This window comes from Callorhinus ursinus, unplaced genomic scaffold (assembly GCF_003265705.2).
Source record: "Callorhinus ursinus isolate GAN/ISIS: 27379988/994484 unplaced genomic scaffold, GSC_fseal_2.0 scaffold7, whole genome shotgun sequence".
In the NCBI taxonomy this organism is placed as follows: domain Eukaryota; kingdom Metazoa; phylum Chordata; class Mammalia; order Carnivora; family Otariidae; genus Callorhinus; species Callorhinus ursinus.
The window spans coordinates 10,117,887-10,141,981 of NW_027397069.1; the positions used below are offsets into that span (position 1 = coordinate 10,117,887).

At 45.8% G+C, this 24,095-nt stretch overlaps 1 protein-coding gene across 3 annotated transcripts in view; it reads left to right on the top strand.

Annotated features, from left to right (window-relative positions):
• Positions 1 to 755: 755 nt before the first annotated feature.
• The window catches only part of DZIP1 (DAZ interacting zinc finger protein 1), a 49,375-nt gene continuing 26,035 nt past the window's right edge, over positions 756 to 24,095 (top strand). Inside the window, exons 1-10 of one of the 3 annotated variants that reach the window (XM_073894389.1) lie at positions 756 to 1,032; positions 1,694 to 1,790; positions 2,159 to 2,372; positions 3,322 to 3,565; positions 3,673 to 4,230; positions 10,234 to 10,318; positions 12,809 to 12,933; positions 15,075 to 15,236; positions 19,020 to 19,157; positions 21,076 to 21,138. In XM_073894389.1, the coding sequence (XP_073750490.1) occupies positions 3,530 to 3,565; positions 3,673 to 4,230; positions 10,234 to 10,318; positions 12,809 to 12,933; positions 15,075 to 15,236; positions 19,020 to 19,157; positions 21,076 to 21,138 (1,167 nt within the window). In that variant the 5' untranslated portion in view covers positions 756 to 1,032; positions 1,694 to 1,790; positions 2,159 to 2,372; positions 3,322 to 3,529. The remainder of the gene's footprint in view (positions 1,033 to 1,693; positions 1,791 to 2,158; positions 2,373 to 3,321; positions 3,566 to 3,672; positions 4,231 to 10,233; positions 10,319 to 12,808; positions 12,934 to 15,074; positions 15,237 to 19,019; positions 19,158 to 21,075; positions 21,139 to 24,095) is intronic. The other 2 variants (XM_025874669.2, XM_073894390.1) reach the window with 2 other exon arrangements.

Here is a 24,095-nt window from a genome sequence, read left to right on the forward strand (position 1 = left end):
CAGCAAAGATTCTGTAGTTAACTCCTTTCTAAGTGAAGAACAATTTTTGCTGCAGCAGACACTAACATTTTGCACTCAATACACTCAATGCACTCAAATTCCTCAATCTAGGTCAATCTCATGGTTGTTATGCATACTTTCTGGATTACTCCTTATTTTAAAATACTGAATTTTGCCCAATTGTCAGACCAAGTGTTCCAATTTTAGGTTAAAAATATAGTCATACTACTCTTGTCCCACGGCATCTCCTCTCCTCCCCGCCACTGTCAAACTTTCTACCAACAAAGAACCGTGCTTTGCGTCCTAAAGTGGACATAACCGAAAGACGCAGAAACCTACGTGGGTTTAATCCTTGCGTGCTTGCATGCAGAGTCCCTAATCCCGTTTTCCACGTCACTCAAACGCAGAGCTGCATCAGAAAGCCTCTTCAAGGTTCCTTGAATCTGCAGACTTCTGCGATTAAAATGCATCTCTTCTTGGGAGAGAATTCACATAAAGCACCCATAGTAAATTAGCTAGCTGAGGGCCAGGCCAACCGCAGGGTTGAACTGAATCTTGTTTCTCTTTGAAAAGCCTTCCCGGGGAGAACATCCCACGCCAGCAACAGAGCGCGCCCCGGCACCACGTGTCTGCACCGACAGCGGGATTGGCGGAGCGCATTTTAGCGCTGCGGTCTAGACGCTCACAGTCCCGCCCAGCTGCCAGAGGAGCTGGGACGCGGAGAGGAGACGCCGGAGGGAGATCGCAGAGGGGAGGGGGGCGGGAGGGGGGTGGGGGATTCCCGAGGAGCCGGCGGACCGGGAGTCTGGGAGGGCCCGAACGGCGCCAGGCCCGCCGCGCCACAACTTGCCCAAACCAGACAAGCTTCGTTCTGCGCCCTGGAAGAAGGAGTCGGCCCGCCGCTTCCAGCTCGGCTGCTCCTCGGCCTCGGTGGGCCCCGCCTGCGCCAGCAGCGCTTCTGGGGTCTGGGTCCCCAGCGTCGCCCCCGTCCTCCTGCAGCGCCCGGCGCCCGCCACGGAGCGCGCAGCTGGGGTGAGCCGAGGAACCCTTGGGAGCCCGCTGCAGACCCGGCATCTCCGTGCCGGCGTAGCCAGGGCCTCCTCCGCTTCCCCCGACCGCGAGCCGAGGCACTGCAGACCCCGATGGCGTGGCTGCGCCAGCCCCCTACTCCCCCTTTCCCTTCTAACGGACAGTGCGGGGGCCTCACTGGAGCCCGTGTAATCCGGCCTTTGTCTTTGCGGTTCGGCGGGCCACCCCGCAGTGCGCCCGGGACTGGAGGCGCCGCGCCGGGCTGCAGCCCAGCCCCGGGATGGGGGGCGGAGGGAACGGGAAAGCGTGCCCCCTTCTTTCCTGTTCCGGCCATCTTGGGACCGAGATTCAGCCAAGGGGCAAGGATGGCCCGCAGCGCGGCTCTCTGCGCCCAGAGTAGCGGCAGCGAACGTAGATGGGCACTTCAGCCCCGCGCACCTCCTCCTCCGTCCGCAGTGCGGGCGCTCAGAGAGCACCCCCGCGTTCAGCTCCAAGGGCCTGGGCCCTGAGCATGGGTAAATCCCCCTCACACGCCAGACACACAGAGAACAGGAGAGATACGGGCTGACATTTACCTAACTAAACGCCGAATTCATTCAATCATTCTTTATCCACGTGTCCATTTGGCAAATTCTCAACCCTCTCTGGGCCTGACCTTTGCCAGGTGCTGAGGACAAACGGTGAGCAAGAGAAATCACGGCCCTTGTTCCCGCTGATCCTGCAGCCCAGTGGATGGAGCCCACAGTCCACAGACGTGCCAGGTCGGTATCCTGACGTCCTTTAAACAGGTTGGGAAACTGAGGCCTGGGGCTGACATAACTTGTTCTAGGTCAAGCAGCAAGTAAATGGAAGAATCAGACTTTGAACCTAGGTCTGTAAGTCTTTTACGCCAGGTGCAGTGAACCGTTAATAGTTTTTTTTTCCCCCAAAGGCCCATTAAAAGTTATTTGGATGTACAGTTTATATGAAGTCATATGAAGTGCGTTCTGTATTTCCTGGGTGCTTTTATATGGGTTTCTTTCTGGTTCACAGTATCTGGAAAGTGCTAAAAATATTTGACATTACAACTTTGCTTTAAGTTACTCTGAATTGTATTTTCCTTTCTTCTATTCACATATCTGGCTGTTAGGAAAGAAAAAAAATTTCCTGATGGTTGTTCCAAGCAGGGACTCCCCCGTGGATTGAGGAATGTGTGGCTTTTCCTCAGCTCATTGATCTCTGTGGTAGCCACGGGCAGCACCCAAAGGACCCCAAGAATGAGAGGCCTGTGGTCTGCAAGTTGCTGCTAGAGATATTTTAGCCTCTCCAGATAACAGAATGCAACTGCCACACAAGTTCCTAAGGTAAACACCAGGGCCCTCTAAAACTTGATGGTACAAAGCTGATGGGTAAAGTTCCCCTCCATATAATTTTTTTTTTTAACCTTCACATTTTGAGAATGTATTCTTTTGGAAAGACAAGTCAAGTATTACTGTCTGGGGAAATTCCTTGATTTGTGCTTTTTTTTTAAAGATTTTATTAATTTGTGAGAGAGTGAGAGAGAGCATGAGAGGGAGGGGGGTCAGAGGGAGAAGCAGACTCCCCGCTGAGCCGGGAGCCTGATGTGGGACTCGATCCTAGGACTCCAGGATCATGACCTGAGCCCAAGGCAGTTGCTTAACCAACTGAGCCACCCAGGCGCCCTTGATTTGTGCTTCTGTCAGTGTCTTATATTTAGGTAGGCAACTCATAGAGGAAGAAAGACTCCATTTTAAAAAAAGGGTCTTGGGTGTAAAATTGAGAAAACCTGCCAACAAATATAATGAGCCTCGCCACTAATTTAATTTTTTAAACAATTTCATTGAGGTATAATAGACAAATGCACCCTTCATTTTCAATGTACAATTGGATAAATTTTGATAAATGTATATACCAGGTAATCAACAAACAGCAAAATTAAAATACAGAACATTCCTGTTAAACCGCAAAAGTGTCTTTCTGCCCCTTTGCTGCCAATGCCCCCCCATCCCATTTAATTTTACAGTTTTGTTGCTGAACGTTTTTTAAGTTGTGTGTAAAAGATGAGGATGAATAGGCATTTCTAATCTTAAAACCTAAGGCGAGGACAGGAGTGAATAACCGGAGGCTGGTAGCTGGGACCGAAAGTGCCGGGGGAATGTGGCTCTCTACGCCTTGGGGACATGGAGTGTCAGCCCCAGAGCCAGGGAGGGTAGTGGCCCAGAGAGCCAGCGCCCAGGAGATGCCCTCTCCCGGTGGACGCGCTCGCCCACGAGGTCTTCTCTGGTCCCGCAGGGCCCTGGGCGCACGCTGACCGCTCCGGGGCAGGCGCGCCCTTCGCTCCAGGTCCAGGCTGGGGCGCTGCCATAGCAACGGCCTGGACGCCCGGACCTTAGGCCGCCGCCGCCGCGGGAGACCCAGCCATCTCCCGCTCCGGAGGGGTGGGGCGGCGGCGGCCCGGGAGGCGGCCCGGGCCAGGTAGACGGGACCGCTCCCTCTTCGGATGCCAGCGGAGGCGGCGGATTTGCTTCCAAGCATGGTAAGAGCGGGGAGATCGGGCTGCCTGGGGATGTGGGGCTGGCGGCTGCCGCGGCTCCCCGGGACTCCCAGCTCCCCCCCCACCTCCACGCTGTCTCCTTCCCGCAGCCCTTCCAGAAGCACGTCTACTACCCGCTCGCCAGCGGCCTGGAGGGTCCCGACGCCCCCGCAGCTGACTCAGCCGCGCGATCCGCGATGGCCAATGCTCCCCACAGCGCGGCGTCGGGCCCCCTGCCCTTCTTCCAGTTCCGGCCGCGGCTGGAGAGCGTGGACTGGCGGCGGCTGAGCGCCATCGACGTGGACAAGGTGGCGGGGGCCGTGGACGTGCTGACACTGCAAGAGAACATCATGAACATCACCTTCTGCAAGCTGGAGGACGAGAAGTGCCCGCACTGCCAGTCGGGGGTGGACCCGGTGCTCCTGAAGCTCATCCGCCTGGCGCAGCTCACCATCGAGTACCTGCTGCACTCCCAGGAATTCCTCACGTCGCAGCTGCACAACCTGGAGGAGCGCCTGCGCCTGAGCATGGCCGAGGGTGAGCAGAACAAGAAGCTCCTCGCCAAGCAGGCTGGGGAGATCAAGTTACTCAAGGAAGAGTGTAAACGCAGGAAAAAGATGATCTCGACCCAGCAGCTGATGATCGAGGCCAAAGCCAGCTATTATCAGGTGGGACCCTGCGTTGTGATTCTAATTCATAATCCAGTAAGATTTTTGGTCCCCAGCAGCCAGGATATCCAGAATCCTTTCCTAGATCACTGCCCGCCCCCCCCCCTTTTTTTCCCAATAGTTAAGCAATATAGTCATTGTAACCAACAGGTGACATGGTTCATCACCTTCCATAGAGAACCACAGGATTAATAATTAAGAATTAAACAATGCCCTCAGTGCTTTATTGAAGCCATCTAAATACTGGTTGTTTAAGAAACTGCGTCCTTCCACGCGTGATGTAATGAAAAATAAACCATGTACAAATTGTTGAGGTCTGCCCCAGATGATGTGGTACGATTAAATTTGTGGGGGTTTTATTTCAAAATATTTTCAAACTTACAGGAAGGTTGTAAGAATAGTGCAAAGAACTTCATAAACCCCTCACCCAGATTCTCCAGTTATTAAATTTGCCACATTTCATTTATTTCCTCAGTCTCTATATACGTACTATTATTTTTGAACCATTTGACAGTAAGTTTCAGACTCCTGAATATTTCAGTGTCTATATTTCCTAAGAACAAGAACAGTGCCTAATATAACAATATTAGTGATATGGGACAACTGTGTTTTAATTGAACAGGTAGTATTTAAAATATATTTTATTACTAAAACAACAGTATTTAAAAAAATTAAAACCTCTTGCTTTTCTGCTTTTAATCTCTATTATGGGTTAGACATTGAGCTCAAGATAAATATTGTAATTTTTGAGTATAACAAATCAATGTACTTATTTTTTTAATAGAGTATCAACAATGTTTGATAAAAATAAAGATATCTTTGATAAAGATATTAAAGTAAGCAACAGGCTGACAAGATTGATTTCATTCCCTTATATTGTAGTTACTTTGGCTCAATATGAGTAAAAAGGCCTAAGTGAATGGGACGCCTGGCTGGTTCAGTTGGTAGAGCATGCGACTCTTGATCTTTGGGGTCGTGAGTTTCAGCCCCATGGTGGGAGTAGAGTTTATTAAAAAAAAAAAAAAAAAAGCCTCAGTGGACTTAGGTACTAGTGCTGTGAGTGATTGCAGAGGACTGGCTATAGACACTAATGGTGTGGTTCATAGTGCTTAGGACTAACCCAACAGGAGCCTTGGGAGAAGTGTACTTCAGATAGGTGAACAGTTAGGAGACAAAACTGTTAGAAAGCCTTAGTGTTTAGCCTTGGGTACCCAACCCTGAGTATAATCCTCAAATAACACCTGATGTTGCTGATTGCCTATTTGTTTCATAAATGCCATTTAGAAACTACATATTTATAAAAGTGCTGATATGGCCTTTTATAAATATATTTATTATACATTGAATAGAATGGATTCTATTTAGACATTAAAATAGTTTAGCTTGGGGCGCTTGAGTGGCTCAGTTGAGCACCCTACTCTTTGTTTTGGCTCCGGTCGTAATCTCAGGGAACGTGAGATTGCATCAGGCTCTGCACTCCGCGGGGAGTCTGCTTGAGATTCTCTTTCCCTCTGTTCCTACCTGGTGCGTGCCTGCACATGCGCACACTGTCTCTCACTCTCTTTCTCTCTCAAATAAATGAATCTTAAAAAAATATTTTAGCGTTGGTGGTAATCAGTGAAATGTTAAAACCTGTAACATACAGAAATTTTAGACTTTTAGGAACATTTTTTCATTCTTTTAGTTACCATAGAAACAGCTGTCCGCAGAGATTTTCAAGGGTGAAGGGTATACATGAATAAAGGTAATGGCTCATTTTTATCAAGTGAGTGACACCTGCCAACTTGGCCACTCAGCAGACTCCCTGAATGAAAATGTCAGGTGTATGGCGTGCCCAGGTGTGACCAAGAAAAGATAGAGGTGATCAGACCACTTTTTCCTACTCAGTGTAGTATACACTCTGCCGTTTTTGGCCGCTTGCCATTCTCTCTTGATGGAGTCCTTAAGCAGTTGAGTGCGTTAGGGTGACAGTTCCAGAGTTCGACTGCGAGTGTTCGAATCCTAACTATTCCACCATGCAAGTCATGTAACCCCTAGGCCTCCTTCTCCTCATCTGGAAAATGAGAACATTAGCGGTAGGTACCGTAGCAGTAGGGCTATTCCGAGAATTCCATGAGATAATGCGCGTGTGGCATCAGGAAGTCTCGGTAAACGTCGCCTCTGACGTGTGCATGTTGATTTCTCTGGGTGGTGAGCTATGGCGACCCATGACCTCTGCGAGTCCTGGCACCTTTCCTAGGAGCTGAATAGCAGTTGCAGTGAGAATCAGTGATTCAGGGAGGGGACGTCAAGACCGCTGCTAAGAAAAGTTGGCACATAAACTACCGGGGGTTCCACGGTGTTACAGTTATTTCAACTTCAGGTTCCTGTGTTTGGGGACATTTGGCCTACGATAAAGTTTACAGGAAGACAATTGATTTTGTTGAAATAGCTTAGCCTGCAGTCATTAACTTGTGTATAGAGACCTCCAACAGCTGGGGACGTCTCATGGCCATGGGTGCAGGCCAGTGTGTACCAGTGTTCTAGCTATCAAATTATTTTTTTTAATTAAAAATGTAAAGATACCAGTGGATCATAACAGGACCTAGGCTCATTCTAAGAAGACCTTTTGTTCTCATAGTTGGAAGACTTAGATTCCTCTCCATGCTTTAGCACGACAGGCAGATGTGGGGATCTGTCAGTGAATTTCTGACCCTGGTTGCAGTTTTTCAGTGTCTTGGAGTTGGAGATGAGTGTTGGGGATAGAAAAAGCATGCATTTTACAGTCAGAGAGACATAGGTTAAAATATGCATCTGATAACGCTGTGACCTAATTCATTCCCCACACCCCCAACCAACCTGCTCAGCGGGGAGCCTGCTTCTCCCTCTGCCTGCCACTTCCCCTGCTTGTGTGCACTCTCTTTCTCGCTCTCTATCTCTTTCTCACAAATAAATAAAATCTTTAAAAAGAATAAAAATAAAAAGGCATCACCAAGGTCATCCAGGTTTTCTCGTATGGTATTTTTTAGGAGTTTTATAGTTTTGCATCTTACATTTAGGTTTGTGATCATTTTGAGTTAGACTTTGTGAAGGATGGGAAGTCTGTGTCGACGTTCATTCTTCTGCACGTGGATGTCCAGTTGTTCCAGCACCATTGTTGAATAAACTATCTTTGTTCCATTGTATTGTTTTCGCTCCTTTGTCAAAGATCAGATGATGAGATTTATATGGGTTTGTTTCTGGGCTCTCTCTTCTGCTCCGTTGATCTGTTTGTCTGTTCTTTAGATAATACTATACTGTCTTGATTACTCTAGCTTTATCTAGTGAGTCTTAAAGTTGAGTAGCACAAGTCCTCCAACTTTGTCCTTTTCCTTCAGTACCATATTGGCTATTTTGGGTCTTATAACAAACTTTAGAATCAGTTTGTTGCTATTCACAAATCACTTGCTGGGATTTGGATTGGGATTGCATTAAATCTATAGATCAAATTAGGGAGAATTGACATCTTGACAATATTGAGTCTTCTTATCCATTAACATGGTTGTTCACTTATTTAGTTCTCCTTTGATTTGGTCTTCAGAACTTCGAAGCTTTCCTCATATAAAGCTTGTACATATTTTGTTGGATTCATACCTAAGTACTCATTTTGGGGGGTATTAATGTAAATGGTGGTTGGTTTTTATTTCAAATTCTACTTTTTCATTACTGGAATATAGGAAAGTTGACTTTAGTATATTACCCTTACGTCCAACTTTGCTATACCTCATTATTAGTTCTAGGTTGTGGTTTTTTGGTTGTTTTTTTTTTTGTCAGTTCTTTTGGATTTCCTACGTAGACATTAGTGTCATCTGAAAATGAAGAAAATTCTGTGTCTTCCTTGCTAGTCTGTATATTTGTTATTTCCCTTTGTTGCTGTATTACATTGGCAGGGACTTCCAGTACAATGTCTTTCTCTACAAGCTTGGAGGTGGTGGTTTGCCCTGTGTCTTCTCTTTTCTTATGGATCCAAGAAGAGTTGTCGATTTTTTTAGTCTGTTCAGCTTTTTACTTATTGTTAGGAGGGGGTGGCAAATTTCAAGCTCCTTACCTGCATATTCAGAAACTGAAAGTCTTCTAACTTTGTTTTGATGTCTTTTTCATATAAAAGTTTTTCATCTTTTTTAATTTTTATTCTTATTTTAAAGATTTTATTTATTTATTTATGTATTTATTTGAGAGAGAGAGCGTGCAGAGAGAGAGCATGAGTGGGGGGAGGGGCGTAGGGAGAGGGAGAGGCAGTCTCCCCACCGAGCAGGGAGCCCCGACATGAGGCTCAATCCCACATGACCTGAGCCAAAGGGAGATGCTTAACTGACTGAGCCACCCAGGCACCCCAGAAGTTTTTCATCCTGATGCAGTCAAAATGTCAGGCTTTTCTTTTGGGAGTAGGAACCCCTTCTTACCCTGAGCTCATGGCTTTTCTGTATTATTCAAATAGTTAAAATATCTGTTTTCCATTTTTAGAAATTAAAAGCCACACATTCTAGGTTTCTTCATCCTTTCCTTTCTCCAATGCTGTGCATGGCCTTAGAGCCCACACTGACACCTGAGTCAGGGCAGTCCGTAGAGAACTGTGAGGAAACCCAAGCAGTCATCAGCAGCGGAGGAGGCTGGAAAGATACGTTCAACTTCCCCTGAAATGCAACGCCAAGAAATATGCCATACTGTAGGTTTTCTGGGAAAGAGAATGTGAACTTGCCATGCAGTTCTCCTAATTCAGAGTAAGGCAATACTGTGCATGAGTAGAACATGTGAATAGCACAAGGGGGATGAAACTGCAGAATCCAAACTGGGAGAAACTCTGCAGGACACATGTTCAGTTTCTTTGGCAAATAAATTGCAAGGAAAAAGAGAGATGGAGGTCAACTTACAGATCAGAAGAGAGTTGAGAGGCGTGATAAGCCGTTGCAGGTTATGGCCTTATTTGGATCCCGATTCAAAACAAACTGTAAATTTTTTTTCTAAGACATTGTGTGAAATATTGGAGAAAAATAATGTTTTTAATGTGTTGATATTAAGAAATTAATTTTCACATTTTAAGAAGTGGAATAATAATATTATGATTGTGTTAAAAGCAAGTCCTTTTAGAGATAGAGTCTGAAATACTAACAGATGAAAATATATAATATCCACGGTTTAATTCAGGGTAATCCAGGGACGGAGGTATAGATGAAACAAGTTGAATTTTTGCTTAAAATTTGAATCAGTGTTAAAGTGGAAAATGGAGATATTGGTAGAACTGATTTTTTTTTTCAGTAAAATTCATTTTAGGGAGCTAAATATTTCTAAGCATGTGTTCAGTCATTTATTAATGCTGGGCTCTGGGGATAATGCTATGAATAAGGTAGACAATAGGCCATACCGTCAGGACTATGACGTCCTGCAACCGAGAGGCCCTGGGCAGGAGACAGTAAACAAGTGAAGTGTGTCCCTGTGGAAACAGCAACGGGTGAGATGTTGCAATGTTGACAGTAAGGCGGCAGGATGGGATGGTGACTGGCAGGAGGACCGCCCGCAAAGGTCTGGTTGAGGACTCGCCATTCCGCCCCAGTGTGGAAGATGCTCCCCGGAAGACTCCTGCGTGTCAAGAAGGAGTCAGCGGGGAAGGTCTGGGGAAGATTCAGGCGGGGCACAAGCCAGTGCAGAGGCTGAAGTTGGTCGGCTTGAGAGACAAAAAGAAGACTGGCATGGTTGGAGTGTCCTGAGCAAGTTGGTGACAGGCTGGGAATCCCCTGTCTAACGGGAACAGCATCAGGGGTTCCTGCAAGCACCAGGATGGGCCACCTTAGCTGCCAAAAGATAGCTTTCACTGTTTGGGGACAACACCATGGTTTATAGTTGTCTTTCTAGTCCTGCTTTGAGTACCCCCTACCGGCGTGGAAAATTCCCAGGAGGTGGTGCTTTAGGTACCCCAATTTTAATTGAACTTAGGTGGGGGGGGATACTCATTACAGACCCTTAGATTTGTTGCTTTCTCTTTTTCAGTGCCATTTCTGTGACAAGGCCTTTATGAACCAAGCTTTTCTACAAAGTCACATTCAGCGCCGCCACCCCGAAGATTCTCATCTCGGTAAGTCACGAGCTCAACTTCAAAAAGCCATTTTCCTTTGGGTACCTTTTTCTTTTTTTTCAGTGAGACATGGTCCAGGTCCAGTGCCTCTCTCAGTCCTTTGAAAAGAAAGTATCATAGTCTTTATTCGCTCATTAAGTAGCACTTGTGCCCCTACTACGTGCCACGCATGGTACCAGGCCTGGGGATATGGGTGCAAGCGAAACAGACCGAGTTCTGCCCTCTGGAGTCTTGACGTGCTATTAGGAAGGGCGGAGAACAGATAGGTTAGCAGAGTAGAGGGAGCAAGGCAGTAGTGTGCGGGGCATTGGAGGGGAGGAGGCTGGGTCACATGGGACCTTGAAGGCCCCCCCCCTCAGCCAGGAATGTGGGTAGCTCCTGGCGGGGGGCATAGCGCCAGTGGTGGAAGCAGGTGGAAGAGAGGGGGGCTGTGAGAGTAGCCCAGGTGAGTGACATGGCAGCAGGACCAGGACGGGACCAGGGAAGATCAGAGAAGTGAAGATGGAGAGGACCTGTTCCACACAGAACCCGCGGAGGTGTGACTTGGCGTGAGAGCAAGAGATAAAGAAAGACAATCCTGGGTTTTTGTCCTCTACGTTTGGGTGAATGGCGGTGATGTCTTCTCAGATGGGGACATACGGACGGAAGCGGATTGAGGAAGCAAAGAGAATGAGAGTTCGTGTTGGTCAGGGTAAACTTGAGTCACACATACAGTCGCCATCCAAGTGGAGATGTGGGGGGTCTGGGGGTCAAGGGAGAGGCCCAGGCTGGAGAGATAAATCCAGGAGTCCTTAGCAGAGCTGGGCCGGATGAGCTCACCTAGATAGGGAAGGGAAGATGGCCGAGGGCCTGCCCTAAGGCTCTCCCAACGTGAGGAGCTCAGGAGGAACAGCCGAGGGCAGTGAGAAATAGTTATGGAGGCAAAGGGAGACCTGGGGAGTGTGTTGTTATGGAAACCAAGGGAAACGGGGGTTTCAGGAGGGATCCCAGTGGTCAGTTTATTGAAAGTTCCTGAGGCACAGAGTAAGATGAGGACAAAAAATTGATCATTGCTGTCACGATGGCTGCTGTTGACCTTGACGTAGCAGCTTCAGTGCATTGGTGGGGACAGAAGCCCAAAGTGAGGGAGCCGAGCTGAGAATCAGGTGAGCAAATGGTCAGTAACATGTGCTGGGAAGGACAGCAGAGACATCAGGCATTGTCTGGAGGGAAATGTGGAACCAAGGGAAAATTTTTGTTTCCTTTGATGTGGGAGATACGAAGGTGTTTTTGGGTCCGGAGGTATAGAGGGGGAAATTAAAGAAGCAAGAGCGGGAAGGGGTTCTGTGGCTTCTCAAGGAAGCAGGTTTCCTCTTCTCTCAGTGTTCTTAAGGGAAAATAAATACCAGGCCTTATTTCTCCATCAGCAGACAAAGCCTTCTGCCGATTGCCTGATTGCCTACAGACCGGTAACCCACAGAAATTCTCATTATGGTCTTAAATGCTTTTAGCCTCTCAATGCGTGTGCTCCTAGCTTGTGACTAAGTGCTTGCTTTAGTCTCCTTTTTGGGCCAGTCTGTTTCCATTCCTGCCTATTTCAGACAAATAGACTTAAGTTGGAAACAGCTAAGCTTTGTATAAACAGTATGAACAGCCGAAAATTCCATTTGTAAGTCATGGACCACTGATACAATTTAGCAGTATATTGGAGAAGTTGGGAAGATTAAGTGTTTTAATGAACCTACCATTCTTCAGTGTGAAACTGACCTTCTTTCTCTTCTGTTTCAGTATCTTATTCTATCTCATACTCGTTTCAGAGAGTATTTCAGACTCTGAAACGAGTATTATTTCTTCAGGTCATCTTTGAGATTCTGACTTTCTACTTTGGTTTCCATACCTTTCATGTCTACACTCACAGACACATGTATATCCATTCAGTCATGTGCACATCTTCATGTAAGTACATGTACATAATAAGTACCTTCCCTTCACTTGTTGCTTCCTTTTACAAACTTTTGGTACCTTGTTTTGGCCCCGTGGACAGCGTATGGCCCCAGCTTGCATTTTGAATGCCAATCTCTGCTTGTCTTAGCACTGATGGGGTTCTCAGGAGAGCGTGGTGGGAGCCAGAAGGACAGTGACCATAGAGATTTCCAATATGGCTGTACCTGTAGTGGAAGCCGGGGCTTCCTTTCTCTCCTCGAGACTGGCATCCCCGACAAGAGCCCAGGATTATTCCTTGTCACCATTATGGTTCCCTGAATGGGCTCTCACACTGTCTCTGGAGGGTAATCCAACACAGTGGCTGAAGTAATCTGCCACAAGTAATTCAGCGTCCCCTAAGTAAACACTACCGAGCAAAACTTGGCTCGTGTGGCATGAAAAAGTAATAGTATCCCAAGTCAGAGCACTTTCCTTTGTCTTTGTCTTATCAATAAGACCGTACCCCATAAGTTTTCAGATAGGTTTCAGAAGAGGTGGTATTTTAATGGCGTATTTCTGTTGCAACAGAGTATAAGAAAAAGGCACAGACTGATAAGCTCCAGAGTGAGATTGATATGCTGAAGGAGCAGCTGCAGCTCACCAGGTCTCAGCTGGAGGCTGCACAGCACGCCCACGCTGTCAGGTTCTCTAAGGTAAGGGGCTGAGTTCTGAAAACGGTGGTAGGTGGTAGGTGGTAGGGTGGGAAGGACGGGTGTGAATTCCTTTGAAATGTTTGGTGGAATTCACCAGTGAAGCCGTCTGGTCCTGGGCTTTTCTTTGTTGGGAGGTGTTTGATTACTGATTCAGTGTCCTTACTCATTATTGATTGGTCTGTTCAGATTTTCTATTTTTTTCATGATTCAGTCTTGGTAGGTTGGCCTGTTTCTAGGAGTTTATCCATTTCTTTGAGATTGGCCAGTTTGTTGGCATATAACTGTACATAGTAGGCTATTACGATCCTTTGTAATTCCATAGTGTTAGTTGTAATGTCTCCTTCTTTTCTTTATAATTTATTTGAGTCCTTTTTCGGTTAGTCGTTTTGGCCCTGTGGAGTTTGACACTAAGAGTTTGACAATTTTGTTTATCTTTTCAGAAAAAAACCCTCTTAGTTTTGTTCATCTTTTCTATTGTTTTTCTGTTCTCTATTTTATTATTTCTGCTCTAATCTTTATATTTCCTTCTGCTGACTTTGAGCTTAGTTTTTTTTCCCCTCGATTTTGAGGTGTAAAGTTATATTGTTTATTTGAGATCTTTCTTTTTTTCTCAATGTAGGTGTTTTTAGCTGTAAATTTTCCTCTTAGAACTGCTATTGCTGCATCCCCTACATTTTGGTATGTTGTGTTTCCCTTTTCGTTTATCTCAGGATATTTTTGACTTCCCTTTTGACTCCTTCTTTGATCCATTGGTTATTCAGGAGTGTATTGTTTAGTTTCCATGTATTTGTAAATTTTCCAATTTTTTCTGTTACTGATTTCTAGTTTCATACAGAAAAGATACTTGACATAATTTTAGTCTTCTTGAATCTTGTTTTGTGACCTAATGTATAATCTATCCTGGAGAACGTTCCATGTGCACTGAGAAGAATGGGCATTCTACTGCCATTGAATAGTACCTGTCTGTTGGATCCGTTTGTTACATAGTGTTGTTCAGATCCTGTGTTTCCTTATTGATTTTGTGTCTGGATGACCTATTCATCATTAAGAGTGGGGTATTAAAGTCCCCTACGATTACAATGTTGCTGTTTATATCGCCTTTTTGTTTTGTTCGTATATACTTTATAAATTTGGGTACCGCAATGTTGAATACATAAATATTTACAGTTCTTATGTCTTCTTGATGATTGGCATCTTTATTATTATAATAACCTTCTTTGTCTCTTGAGATTTTTTTTTTTAATGTAGGCATTTACAGCTATAAATTTCCCTCTGGGCCCTGCTTTGGCTTCTCTGTCTCTTTTTTTTTTTTCAGTATGCTGTGTTTTAATTTTCATTCATCTCAAAGTATTTTCCATTTTCCCTAGTGAGTTTTTCGTTGGCCCCTTGGTTGCTTAAGAGTACGTCGTTTAATTTTCAAGTATTCATGAATTTTCCAGTTTTTCTTCTGTTATTGATTTCTGGCTTCCTTCTGTTGTGGTTGGGAATACACTTAGCATGATTTCAATCTTCTAAAATTTATTGAGAGTCTTTTATGACATAACATATGGTCTATCCTGGTGAATCTTCCATGTGCATTTATGTTTTGGTGTTGTTGGGTGCAGTGTTCTGTATGTTTGTCAGACTGAGTTTATTTATTGTGTTAAGTGCCAGTTAGGTAAAAAAAAAAAACAAAAAGTGAGGGTCATTGAGAAATCAGAGGCTGATTGACTAGACCTTGAATTTAGCTTGTATGACTATGAATTTGTGTTTTTGGGGGGTGAGATGGGGCTATTCTCTCCAAATTGATAGAGTATTGAGAATGGTTCTTCTGCTCAACAGACATTTTCTTTTAAAGTATGTTTACATTTTACATATTATTGCGTATCTATTCTGCAAGTTCATAGATCACAGAACTCTTGAGACTTTGGGCCTCTGTGTTTGTATCTTAAGAGGTGTAGGGACAAAAGGATGCTCTATGCTGTTTTTGGTTTGGAAAAACCACTGTGCGCGTGGCCATTATATGCAGTGTGATTGTAAACCTCACTTACACACGCAGTACTAGCTGCCACATTGGAGGTGAAGCTCTGTCCACGTATTTAAAATTTTGCATATTTGCTTCATATCAGAACTTTTAAAGCCATGCGTTAAAATAATTTCAGGAATATGAAATGCAAAAAACAAAAGAGGAAGAATTTCTGAAGTTATTTGATAGGTGGAAAGAAGAAGAAAAGGAGAAACTAGTTGGCGAAATGGAAAAAGTCAAGGAAATGTTTATGAAAGAGTTTAAAGAATTGACTTCCAAGAATTCAGCCTTAGAATATGTAAGTATTAAGCCAGAAAGTCCTCATAGTGGGGCGCCTGGGTGGCTCAGTCGTTGAGCGTCTGCCTTCGGCTCAGGTCATGATCCCGGGGTCCCGGGATCGAGCCCCGCATCGGGCTCCCTGCTCCGCGGGAAGCCTGCTTCTCCCTCTCCCACTCCCCCTGCTTGTGTTCTCGCTCTCGCTGTGTCTCTCTCTGTCAAATAAATAAATAAAATCTTTAAAAAAAAAAACAAAGTCCTCATAGTATTGGTAGGGTTGTTGCCTTGAGAAGTGGCATTAGAATGGCATTATGGCCCCTAGACATTACTTTACTGTGCCCAGACACACCTTCTCCCAAGAGTGCTGAGGGAGCTCGAGACATGCAGAAGACAGAGCAAGTCAGCAAAGTTGCATCTTTGAGAATGGGAGCTTTGGCCCCAAGTGCGTGTACAGAACACTTGATACATGTGAGGGGCAGGTGGCTGGCTCAGTCACTGGAGCATGGACTCTTGATCTCAGAGTTATGAGTTTGAGCCCCACGTTGTGGGTAAGGATTACTTAAAAATAAAAATAAAAAAATCTTAAAAAAGAGCACTTGGTGTATTTGGTACTTTGGTCAGATCATAGAAGAGGGTCTCTCTTTCCTTTGCTGTTTAGGTTTAGATAGCCATAAACCATAAACCCCTCCCTGAGTTTTGAAGCTTTCAGAGTTCGAGGGGAACTTTCTGGAAAGGCTGACACGAGTCACCACTGTGGAAGCCAACCCAGAAAGACAGAAGTAGAACCTTTTACCAGTTCCCTTCCTGATCCCAGGCCTGGCCAGTGAGGAGGACAGGGGGGTCTGAGCAAGCAGGATGTGGCTGAGCCTCCATCCCCTGTGGGAGCAACCTTGGTCCACACTGCCGTAGTCCCACGCGTAGACAGAGACACGCCTCGCTGGGGTGGGACCTCAAACTCTCTGACAGTGGCCGTTGTCTTCGGGCTAAGAATTTTACCTGAGCTGGATGGGCAGCTCAGTCATGCGGCACCCTTGGGGAAAGGAAGCAAGATCCTTGAGCTCCCTCTAGGGGACAAGCTTTGCAAACAAAAATGGAGGGATATTTTTGGAACACGGCTAAGGGCCTTCTCTAAAAACGCCTTGAACTTTTGCACAGAGGTTGGCAAACCACAACCTGTGAGCCGAATCTGGCTTACTACCCGTTTTTTGTATGACCAGTGAGCTAAGAAACGTTTTAATATTTCTAAATGGTTGAAAAGAGTCATAAAAATATTTCACGACACATAAAAATTACATGAAGTCCACATTTCCGTGTCCACAAATAAAGTTTTATAAGCACCCAACCACATGTGTTCCTTTACATTTTGTCCCCGGTGCCTTTGTGCAGGGGCCATAGAGCTGAGTGGTTATGACCAAGACCTTAGAGGTCTCCTGAAGCCGGAATACTGTCCAGCTCTTTACAGAAAAATCCTGCCAGCCCCGTCATATCTTTATAAAGCAAATGTGGCAACATGCTAACGATTGATTGAAATGGGTGTTCATTATACTATTCTTTCGATTTTTCTAAAAGTTGTAATTTGCAAATTTAAAAGCTGAGGGGAAATTAATGTGGATGGCGCATTGTGTCTTTTTTTTGCAGGGCTTCCTTTCAGGCAACTTCCTATTGGATCAGTTATTCTGTATCACCTCTTCCTGGTCATTGCTGGTCCTAAGCATCAGAGCGCCTAGACAGTAATTTCTCTATCCGTGGTTTCTTCTACAACTGCGGCCCCAGGGCCTGTCCTGCACTCCTATCCGTGGCTCAGAGCGGGGTGCCATATCGCCCGCTGGTGGATTGCAGTACTAACCAGCTTAAGACTGGCTTCTTGGGGGCGCCTGGGTGGCTCGGTTGTTGGTTAGTTAGGCGTCTGGCTCTTGATTTTGGCTCCAGTCATGATATCAAGGCTGTGAGATTGAGCCCTGCTTTGGGCTTTGCACAAGGCATGGAGGCTGCTTACGAGTCTCTCTCTAAAAAGACTGGCTTTTCACATCTTTGTCAAGGCCAGACACATTTTTTTCCCCTTGTTTCCTTCCCTTTTGCCTGAGAGTCCCTCCATGGTCCTTCCCCGTGCTCCCTGCCCCCAGGAGAAGAGTGGATTGGGACTTTTCCCCACATGGGATTTTTTTTTTAACCACTCCTGCTTTTTTTGGGTAAAAAAAGAACTTTATTGAGATTTAGCTTATAGACCATAAAACTCACCCACTTAGAGTATACAGTTCAGTATACAGTTCAGAACATTTTTAGTATGTTCGCAGAGTTGTACAACCATGCTCACAATCATTTCAAATGTTTCCTCACGCCCGGGAAGAAACCCTGTGACCATTGGCACTCCTTCCCACGAGCCTTTGGCAACCACACGTCTACTTTCTGCCTCTGCGGATCTGCCTGTTCTGGACGTTTCATAGGGATTGAAGCATACAATATGCGCTGTTTTTGAGCAGCTGCTCCCAGTTAGCGTAATGTTTTCGAGCTTCATCCCTGCTGTAGGGATGTGCCTGTCCCACTATTTCATGCCTTCGTCACTGCCACCTGACGTCCCGTTGCATGCGTGTCGCACTTCCTTTGTTCGTTCATCAGGTGACCACGTGTGGGTTCTTTGCCCTTTTTAGCTATAGATGGTTTTTAAGGTTATTATTTATAATAAACTTCATTTTTTAGAACAGGGACAGAAAAATTGAGCACCTGGTACAGAAAATGTCTTAGAAACCCCCCTCTCCTACCCCTGTACACAGTTTTCCATATTACTGGCATCCTAAATGAGTATGGTACATTTGTTTAGTTGAGGAACCCATATTGATATAGTAGTGTTAATTAAACTCCATACTTCGGTCCAACTTCTTTAGCTTTTGGCTAATGTCACTTTTCCATTCCAGGATCCTATCCAAGATGCCGCCTTGTATGTAGTTGTCCCATTCCCTTAGGCTCCTGTCTGAGATAGTGTCTCTGACTTGTTTTCAGTGACCTGGACAATTTTGAGTACTTGTCAGTAGGATCCCCCTCTACTGGAATTTATCCAGTAGTCTTCCCGTGCTTAGACCGGGCTTATGGGTTTGAGGCACAAAATCCTCGGAGATAAGACATGATTTTCATCACATCATACCAAGGGGAATACTTTCTTCATGATTTATGATTGTTGGTGTTGACCTTGATCACCTGGCTGAGGTAGTGTTTGTCAGTTTTCTCCACTGAAAAGTTACCCCTCCCATTTCCTACTGTACCCTTTGAAAAGAAGTTGCTGCCTTCCGCCTCGATTTAGGCAGGGGAACTATGCTCCCCACCCTTTTATCAGTTAGCATATTAGCTTCTGTGATTTTTCTGGGGGTTTTTACCACTGGTGACTTTGGGAATAACATAATGAGCAAAAGGCAAAATTAAAACCCCATGTCCCTAATGGATTCATCGGCACAGTTGCTGGACGATGCTGGCCTTAGCACCAGTTATCGTGAGAACCAGCTGCCCCCGCTTCCTCTGTTTCTGGCAACTGTTATGTGCCCATCAGAAAACGTAAGACCCATTGTATAAAATTAGAAAGTCAAGTTTTCCTCTCCTTTTTTCACCCTGTGCATGTTCTGTTGGAAAAACTGGAAAGCAGTAGAAAGGACACTGGAAAACCCCAGGTGGGAGAAGTAGGAGAAGCAGAGCAAGCCTCTAGTAGGACAGTGAGATTTAACAGGGGCTACGGCGTTCCCCGATTTCACTCTCTGCCTGTTTTCATCTTATAACGGTACAAACATCTGTGCCAGTGGGTTTGCCTCTTATTTTCTAGCAATTGTCAGAAATCCAGAAGTCCAGCATGCAGATCAAGTCCAACATAGGCACGTTGAAGGATGCACACGAATTTAAAGAAGAACAGCCTCAATATCCCCAGGATTTCCAAAATGTGATGCAACTTCTTGACAGTCAGGTACGAACCCGCGGGCCGTCACTGTAGGAGGGGCCTGATTTTAATTAGTGAAGCAGTTTACAGCAAGCATGACCTACAGAAAAGGGGTTTGTCTCTTGTCAGTGACCATGAAGCTAATTCTTTCCTTCTTGTCTCCAGATACATAATAATAGGTGTTCATTCGACGCTTGTTGATTGACTAATCGATGTAGATATAGACCAGTTGGCAAAACTGTTTCCTTCTTTGCTAACGTGGCAGCACCTTGAATTGTTTGGCATTACCTTAGAGTTTATTTTTCGTATTTCGTATTTCAGACATAGGTCCCATTTTCAAAAGACGTAGAAAGACATGCTGAAGCACTGACTATTTTTAGAGTGTAAATATATGGCTACATTGGTGTACTGATGGTCTTTCATTTATCAAACGTAATTGCAGCAGCCCTCTGTAGTCAGCGGCCATTCCGGCAATTTTCATCATACTAGTTTAGGGGAACATTGTTTTTTCACTGGGAAACAAATAGAGATCAAAGTTTATAAATTCAGGACTTTGTTAAAAAAAAAACAATAACATTTAAAAAAAAAAGTGTGTTTTTGAAATACAGACGACTGCTTCCTTTGCATACTTTGCCGCTCATGCCTTGCCCCCCTCCCCCCAGTCCACCTTCCACCTTGCAGCGAGGCTGACCACCTCACTGCCCCGTCTTATCCTGACCAAGTCCGGGATCCTCAGCCGGTAGTCAGAGTCCCTGAGGATCTGCACCCTGGGTCATCCCCCACCATTCTTGGCTTTACCTGAAAGATCCCAGCTGCCCTGAACAGCTCCTGGCTCCCAGAACACGGCCTTCTGTGTTTTGCTTTTGCCTTTGTGGCTTTCTCTGTCATGCCCTTCTCTGCTTTTCAGGACCTCTGGCTTACTCCTTCAGCTGGGGCGACACCTCTTCTAGAGAGTTCTCCTGGACCTCTGGGTTGTTGCATTTCTGTAGCCGCCCTCCCCCCGCCCCCAAGCAGCACCCGCTCACATACACATTGAGAGGGGGAACTCTCTGTTAAATCTGCTTTCCTCCTGTGCAGGGCAGAGTGCGTCTCCCCTGGTCCTCCCCTCGCTGGCCGCGGCAGTCCAGCAAGGTCCCTGGGACGTGGTAGGGGACCAGGAATCATGTCCAGTACTGAACTGTGCAGAGTTGCTCCCCGCAAGCTGGTCTCTCAGGAATTGAAAGACCCGATTACAGAATCCCAAGGCCCCACCTGCATTTCTTGTTTCCTTCCTCTGAACTGTGTTGTCAGATTAGAACCCCAGGCCTCAGAAACCTCGGTGTTGCCTCTTAGCTCCTTAGATTGGCTCACTGGCATGTATTCTTGAAAATAGTATTTTAAGGGGCGTGTGGGTGGCTCAGTCGTTAAGGGTCTGCCTTCGGCTCAGGTCGTGGTCCCAGGGTCCTGGGATCGAGCCCCGCATCAGGCTCCCTGCTCAGCTGGAAGCCTGCTTCTCCCTCTCCCACTCCTCCTGCTTGTGTTCCCTCTCTTGCTCTGTCTCTCCCTGTCGAGTAAATAAATAAAATCTTTTAAAAATTTTAAAAAAATTTTAAAAAAACAGTATTTTATTGGAACACAGCCATGCCCACCCACTTATGTATTATTTATGGATGTTCTCCTACTGCTAGTAGTAGCAATCGAACCAAGTGGCCTCCAGAGCCCAAAATATTTACTATTAGCCCCTTAGCAGAAAATGTTTGCTGACCCCTGCCAGAGTTTAAGATTAAAACCAAGTGCAAATGTTTTTAAACATTTTTGAGGCTTTATAGTCTAAAAAAAAAATGCCTGCTAAAATGTCACCAAGGAGGTAGTTGCGTTCCATAGGTACCCACTAAAAAGCTTCCATTTCGAGTCGATTTTATTGCTGCAACTGCACATAAATTCCTCTGGTTTTCCTGTGTCGTAGGAAAGCAAGTGGACGGCCCGAGTTCAAGCTCTTCATCAAGAACACAAGAAAGAGAAGGGCCGGGTAAGACTAAGAAGCCAATGGTCTGTCAGTGGGTCATTTTTGAAAAGAATATATTTTTTTCCTCTATGACAAAGGTAGAGAATAAAATTTGTGGAGAAACGTGTGACAAAAATTAAAATTGCTTGTAATTCGGGGCACCTGGCTAGTTCAGTCGGTTAAGCGTCTGCCTTCGGCTCAGGTCATGATCTCAGGATTCTGGGATCCAGCCCCACATCAGGCTCCCTGCCCCGAATTATAAGCAATTTTAAGCCTGCTTCTCCCTCTCTACCCCTACCCCCTACTCGTGCTCTCTCTCTCTCTCTCTCTCTCTCTCTCCCTCTTTTAAATAAATCTTTAAAAAAATAAAATTACTTATAATTCAATAACCACTGCTACGACTTTGTTATAATTTTTTTCGGTCTGTGTCCTGTGCCTTAAATATTGTGTTTCTGTATTATAGAAACCCATACATGTAGTCTTACAAATTTTGAATCATGCTTTATAACTGTATATGCTTTTTGCTTAATATATCATAAACATTCTCCTGTTTTAAAATAGTCATCAAAGTCGTGATTTTTTTAATGGCTGGAGAAGGATCTTATGGATGTTTCATAAGTTATTTAGTGATTCCTTCATTGTTGAACACATCATTTCTGACTTTTCCACCTTGCAGTATGGCAGTCGCAATAAAGAAAGGCAGGGATTGCTCACGTTAAAATCATTTTAATGAAAACAGTTTGATGATATTACTGCTTTTCAGCTGAGTGCATCACAAATTGTGAAAGTGTTTACACCGGTGTAGAAAACCTAAAGTACTTTTATTTGAGATTTTAAGATAGGGAAACTTCCATGTCTTTTTCCACTTTGTCTATATTTTGTAGTCCTTTGTGTCCCCTGTGTCTTAGCCTGGTCGGCTGCTATAACAAAATACAGTAGACCGGGTCGCTGACAAACAGACATGTATTTCTCATAGTCTGGGGCTCTGGGGATCGAGCAGAGAGTTTGTAAAGTGAGGTCGTGGCTGTCTGTGGGTATAAGGCCTGTGTTTATTTCTCCCTCTGAGCTGCAGATGGGCTAGCCAGCTTTGGACCTGATATCTCCGAGGCTTCCTGAGTGTAACATGTCTCAGATGATGTGCTTTTCCTTTGTCCAGTGGCGTCCGGGTTGGAGCGGTCAGGTGCCCGCCTTGAGCCCCAGCTGTCCCTCGTGCCCAGCTCCTAGCCATCGGCAGGGCCTTCCACGTGTCTCATATCCGTGTTCTTCTGCACATTTCCATTGCTCTTCCCTTCCACCGAGCCCCTGCCGTTTCTAAAAGGACCCCGTAACTGGTCTCCCAGTTCCAACCTACCCCTTTCCCAATTGCCCTCCAAAGAGCAGACAAGACCCTCTGGCTGCCGGCCACCACTGCGGTCTCATCCAGATCCTCTCTCTGGACCTGCTCTTTCTGACTACCCTAGCCTTCCGGTCACTTAGAGAACATGCCGGCCTTTTTCTCTTTCCACACAGGGTTTGTGCTGCTGGGATGTCCTTCCATTTGCTCTTCACATGGCTGGCTCCATCCCCTCTGTATTAGTGTAGCGAATTACCAGCAGTTGGCCACCTCAGTGTCCATGGGCTAGGAGGCCAGGCACTGCCTGCCCGGGTCCTGTGCACAGGGTCTCACAGCTGCCCTGGGGGGTGTCAGACGGGCTGTGTTCTCATCCGGGGCTCAGGGTCAAACCAAGCGTTGTTCAGGTTGTTGGCACTATGCGGTTCCTTCGGGTTCACCGTAGGATCAGGACCCTTAGCTCCACAGCTCACTCCCCGGCTGTTGACTTGGTTAAGGCCAGCAGGGGGGCGGCTGGCCCAAATAAGACAGGCCCACGCAGGTAATCTTTCTTCTCCTTAACTCAGACTCAGCAGATGAGGGACTTTAATTGCATCTGTCAAGTCCCCTCACTCTTGCTGTATTGTGTGGGGGGGAAGCACATCTTAGATCCCACCCAGCCCATGTCTTGGTCTGCTCACACTGCTATAACAAAGTGCCACAGACCTGGTGGCTTTAAACAACAGACATTTCTTTCTCACTGTTCTGGAGGCTGGGAAGTGGCTGTCCTCTCTGTGTGTCTTCATGGAGCAGGGAGAGAGGGAAAGAAAGCTCTTTGGTTTCTTCTAAGAGCACTAATCCCATCATGAGGACCCTACCCTAATTCATCCAAACCTAATCACCTCCCAAAGGCCCCACCTCCTAATACCATCACATGGGGGATTAGGGCTTCAACCTATGAGTTTGGTGGAGAGGCGCAAAGACACTCGGTTCATAACTCTGCCAAGGGAAAAGGATTATACAGGGCGTGCACTTTGGGGATGCAAACTTGAGGGCCATTTAGAATTCTGCCTGCCTCAGCCCCCTCTGGTCTCGGCTTCTAAGTCACCCGACACCATCTCAGTAGGTAGCCCCCCCTCCCTTACTGTTCCCACCACTTCACACGTGTAACTCTGATCACTGTCTCACATAGTTATTTGATTATGTATTCACTTGTTTATTGTGTGTCTCTCCAGCCGGATCACTAGCCCTATGAGGGAGGGGCTCTATTTCGTTTTTTGTTGTATTCCCAGCATCGACTAACGTACCCAAAATGTGATTTGGTGTTCATTAAATATTTGTGGAACAAGTGTGGAAGGTGGCTATTCGGCCTCCAAGGGGATTGTTCAACCTTGCTTTTGTGGGTGGAGAAATGCTGAGCGTAGGGTTTAGAAGAGCAGGGTTGAAAGAGTTACCTGTTTATATGAGCATGGTATTTGAACCCAGGTCCTCTTAAACTCAGGGTCTTGCTTGTCAGCCTTGTTGCCTTGCTCACGTGTCAGGCTTGAGGCACTGAGCCAGCTCGCAAGGAGAATAGGAAGTGACAACTTAGAGGAGTTGCTTTTCTGGGAAAATGTTCGAGCATCTCTTGGAGATGTTCTAAGGTAGTAGTTTCAAACCAGGGACACACTTC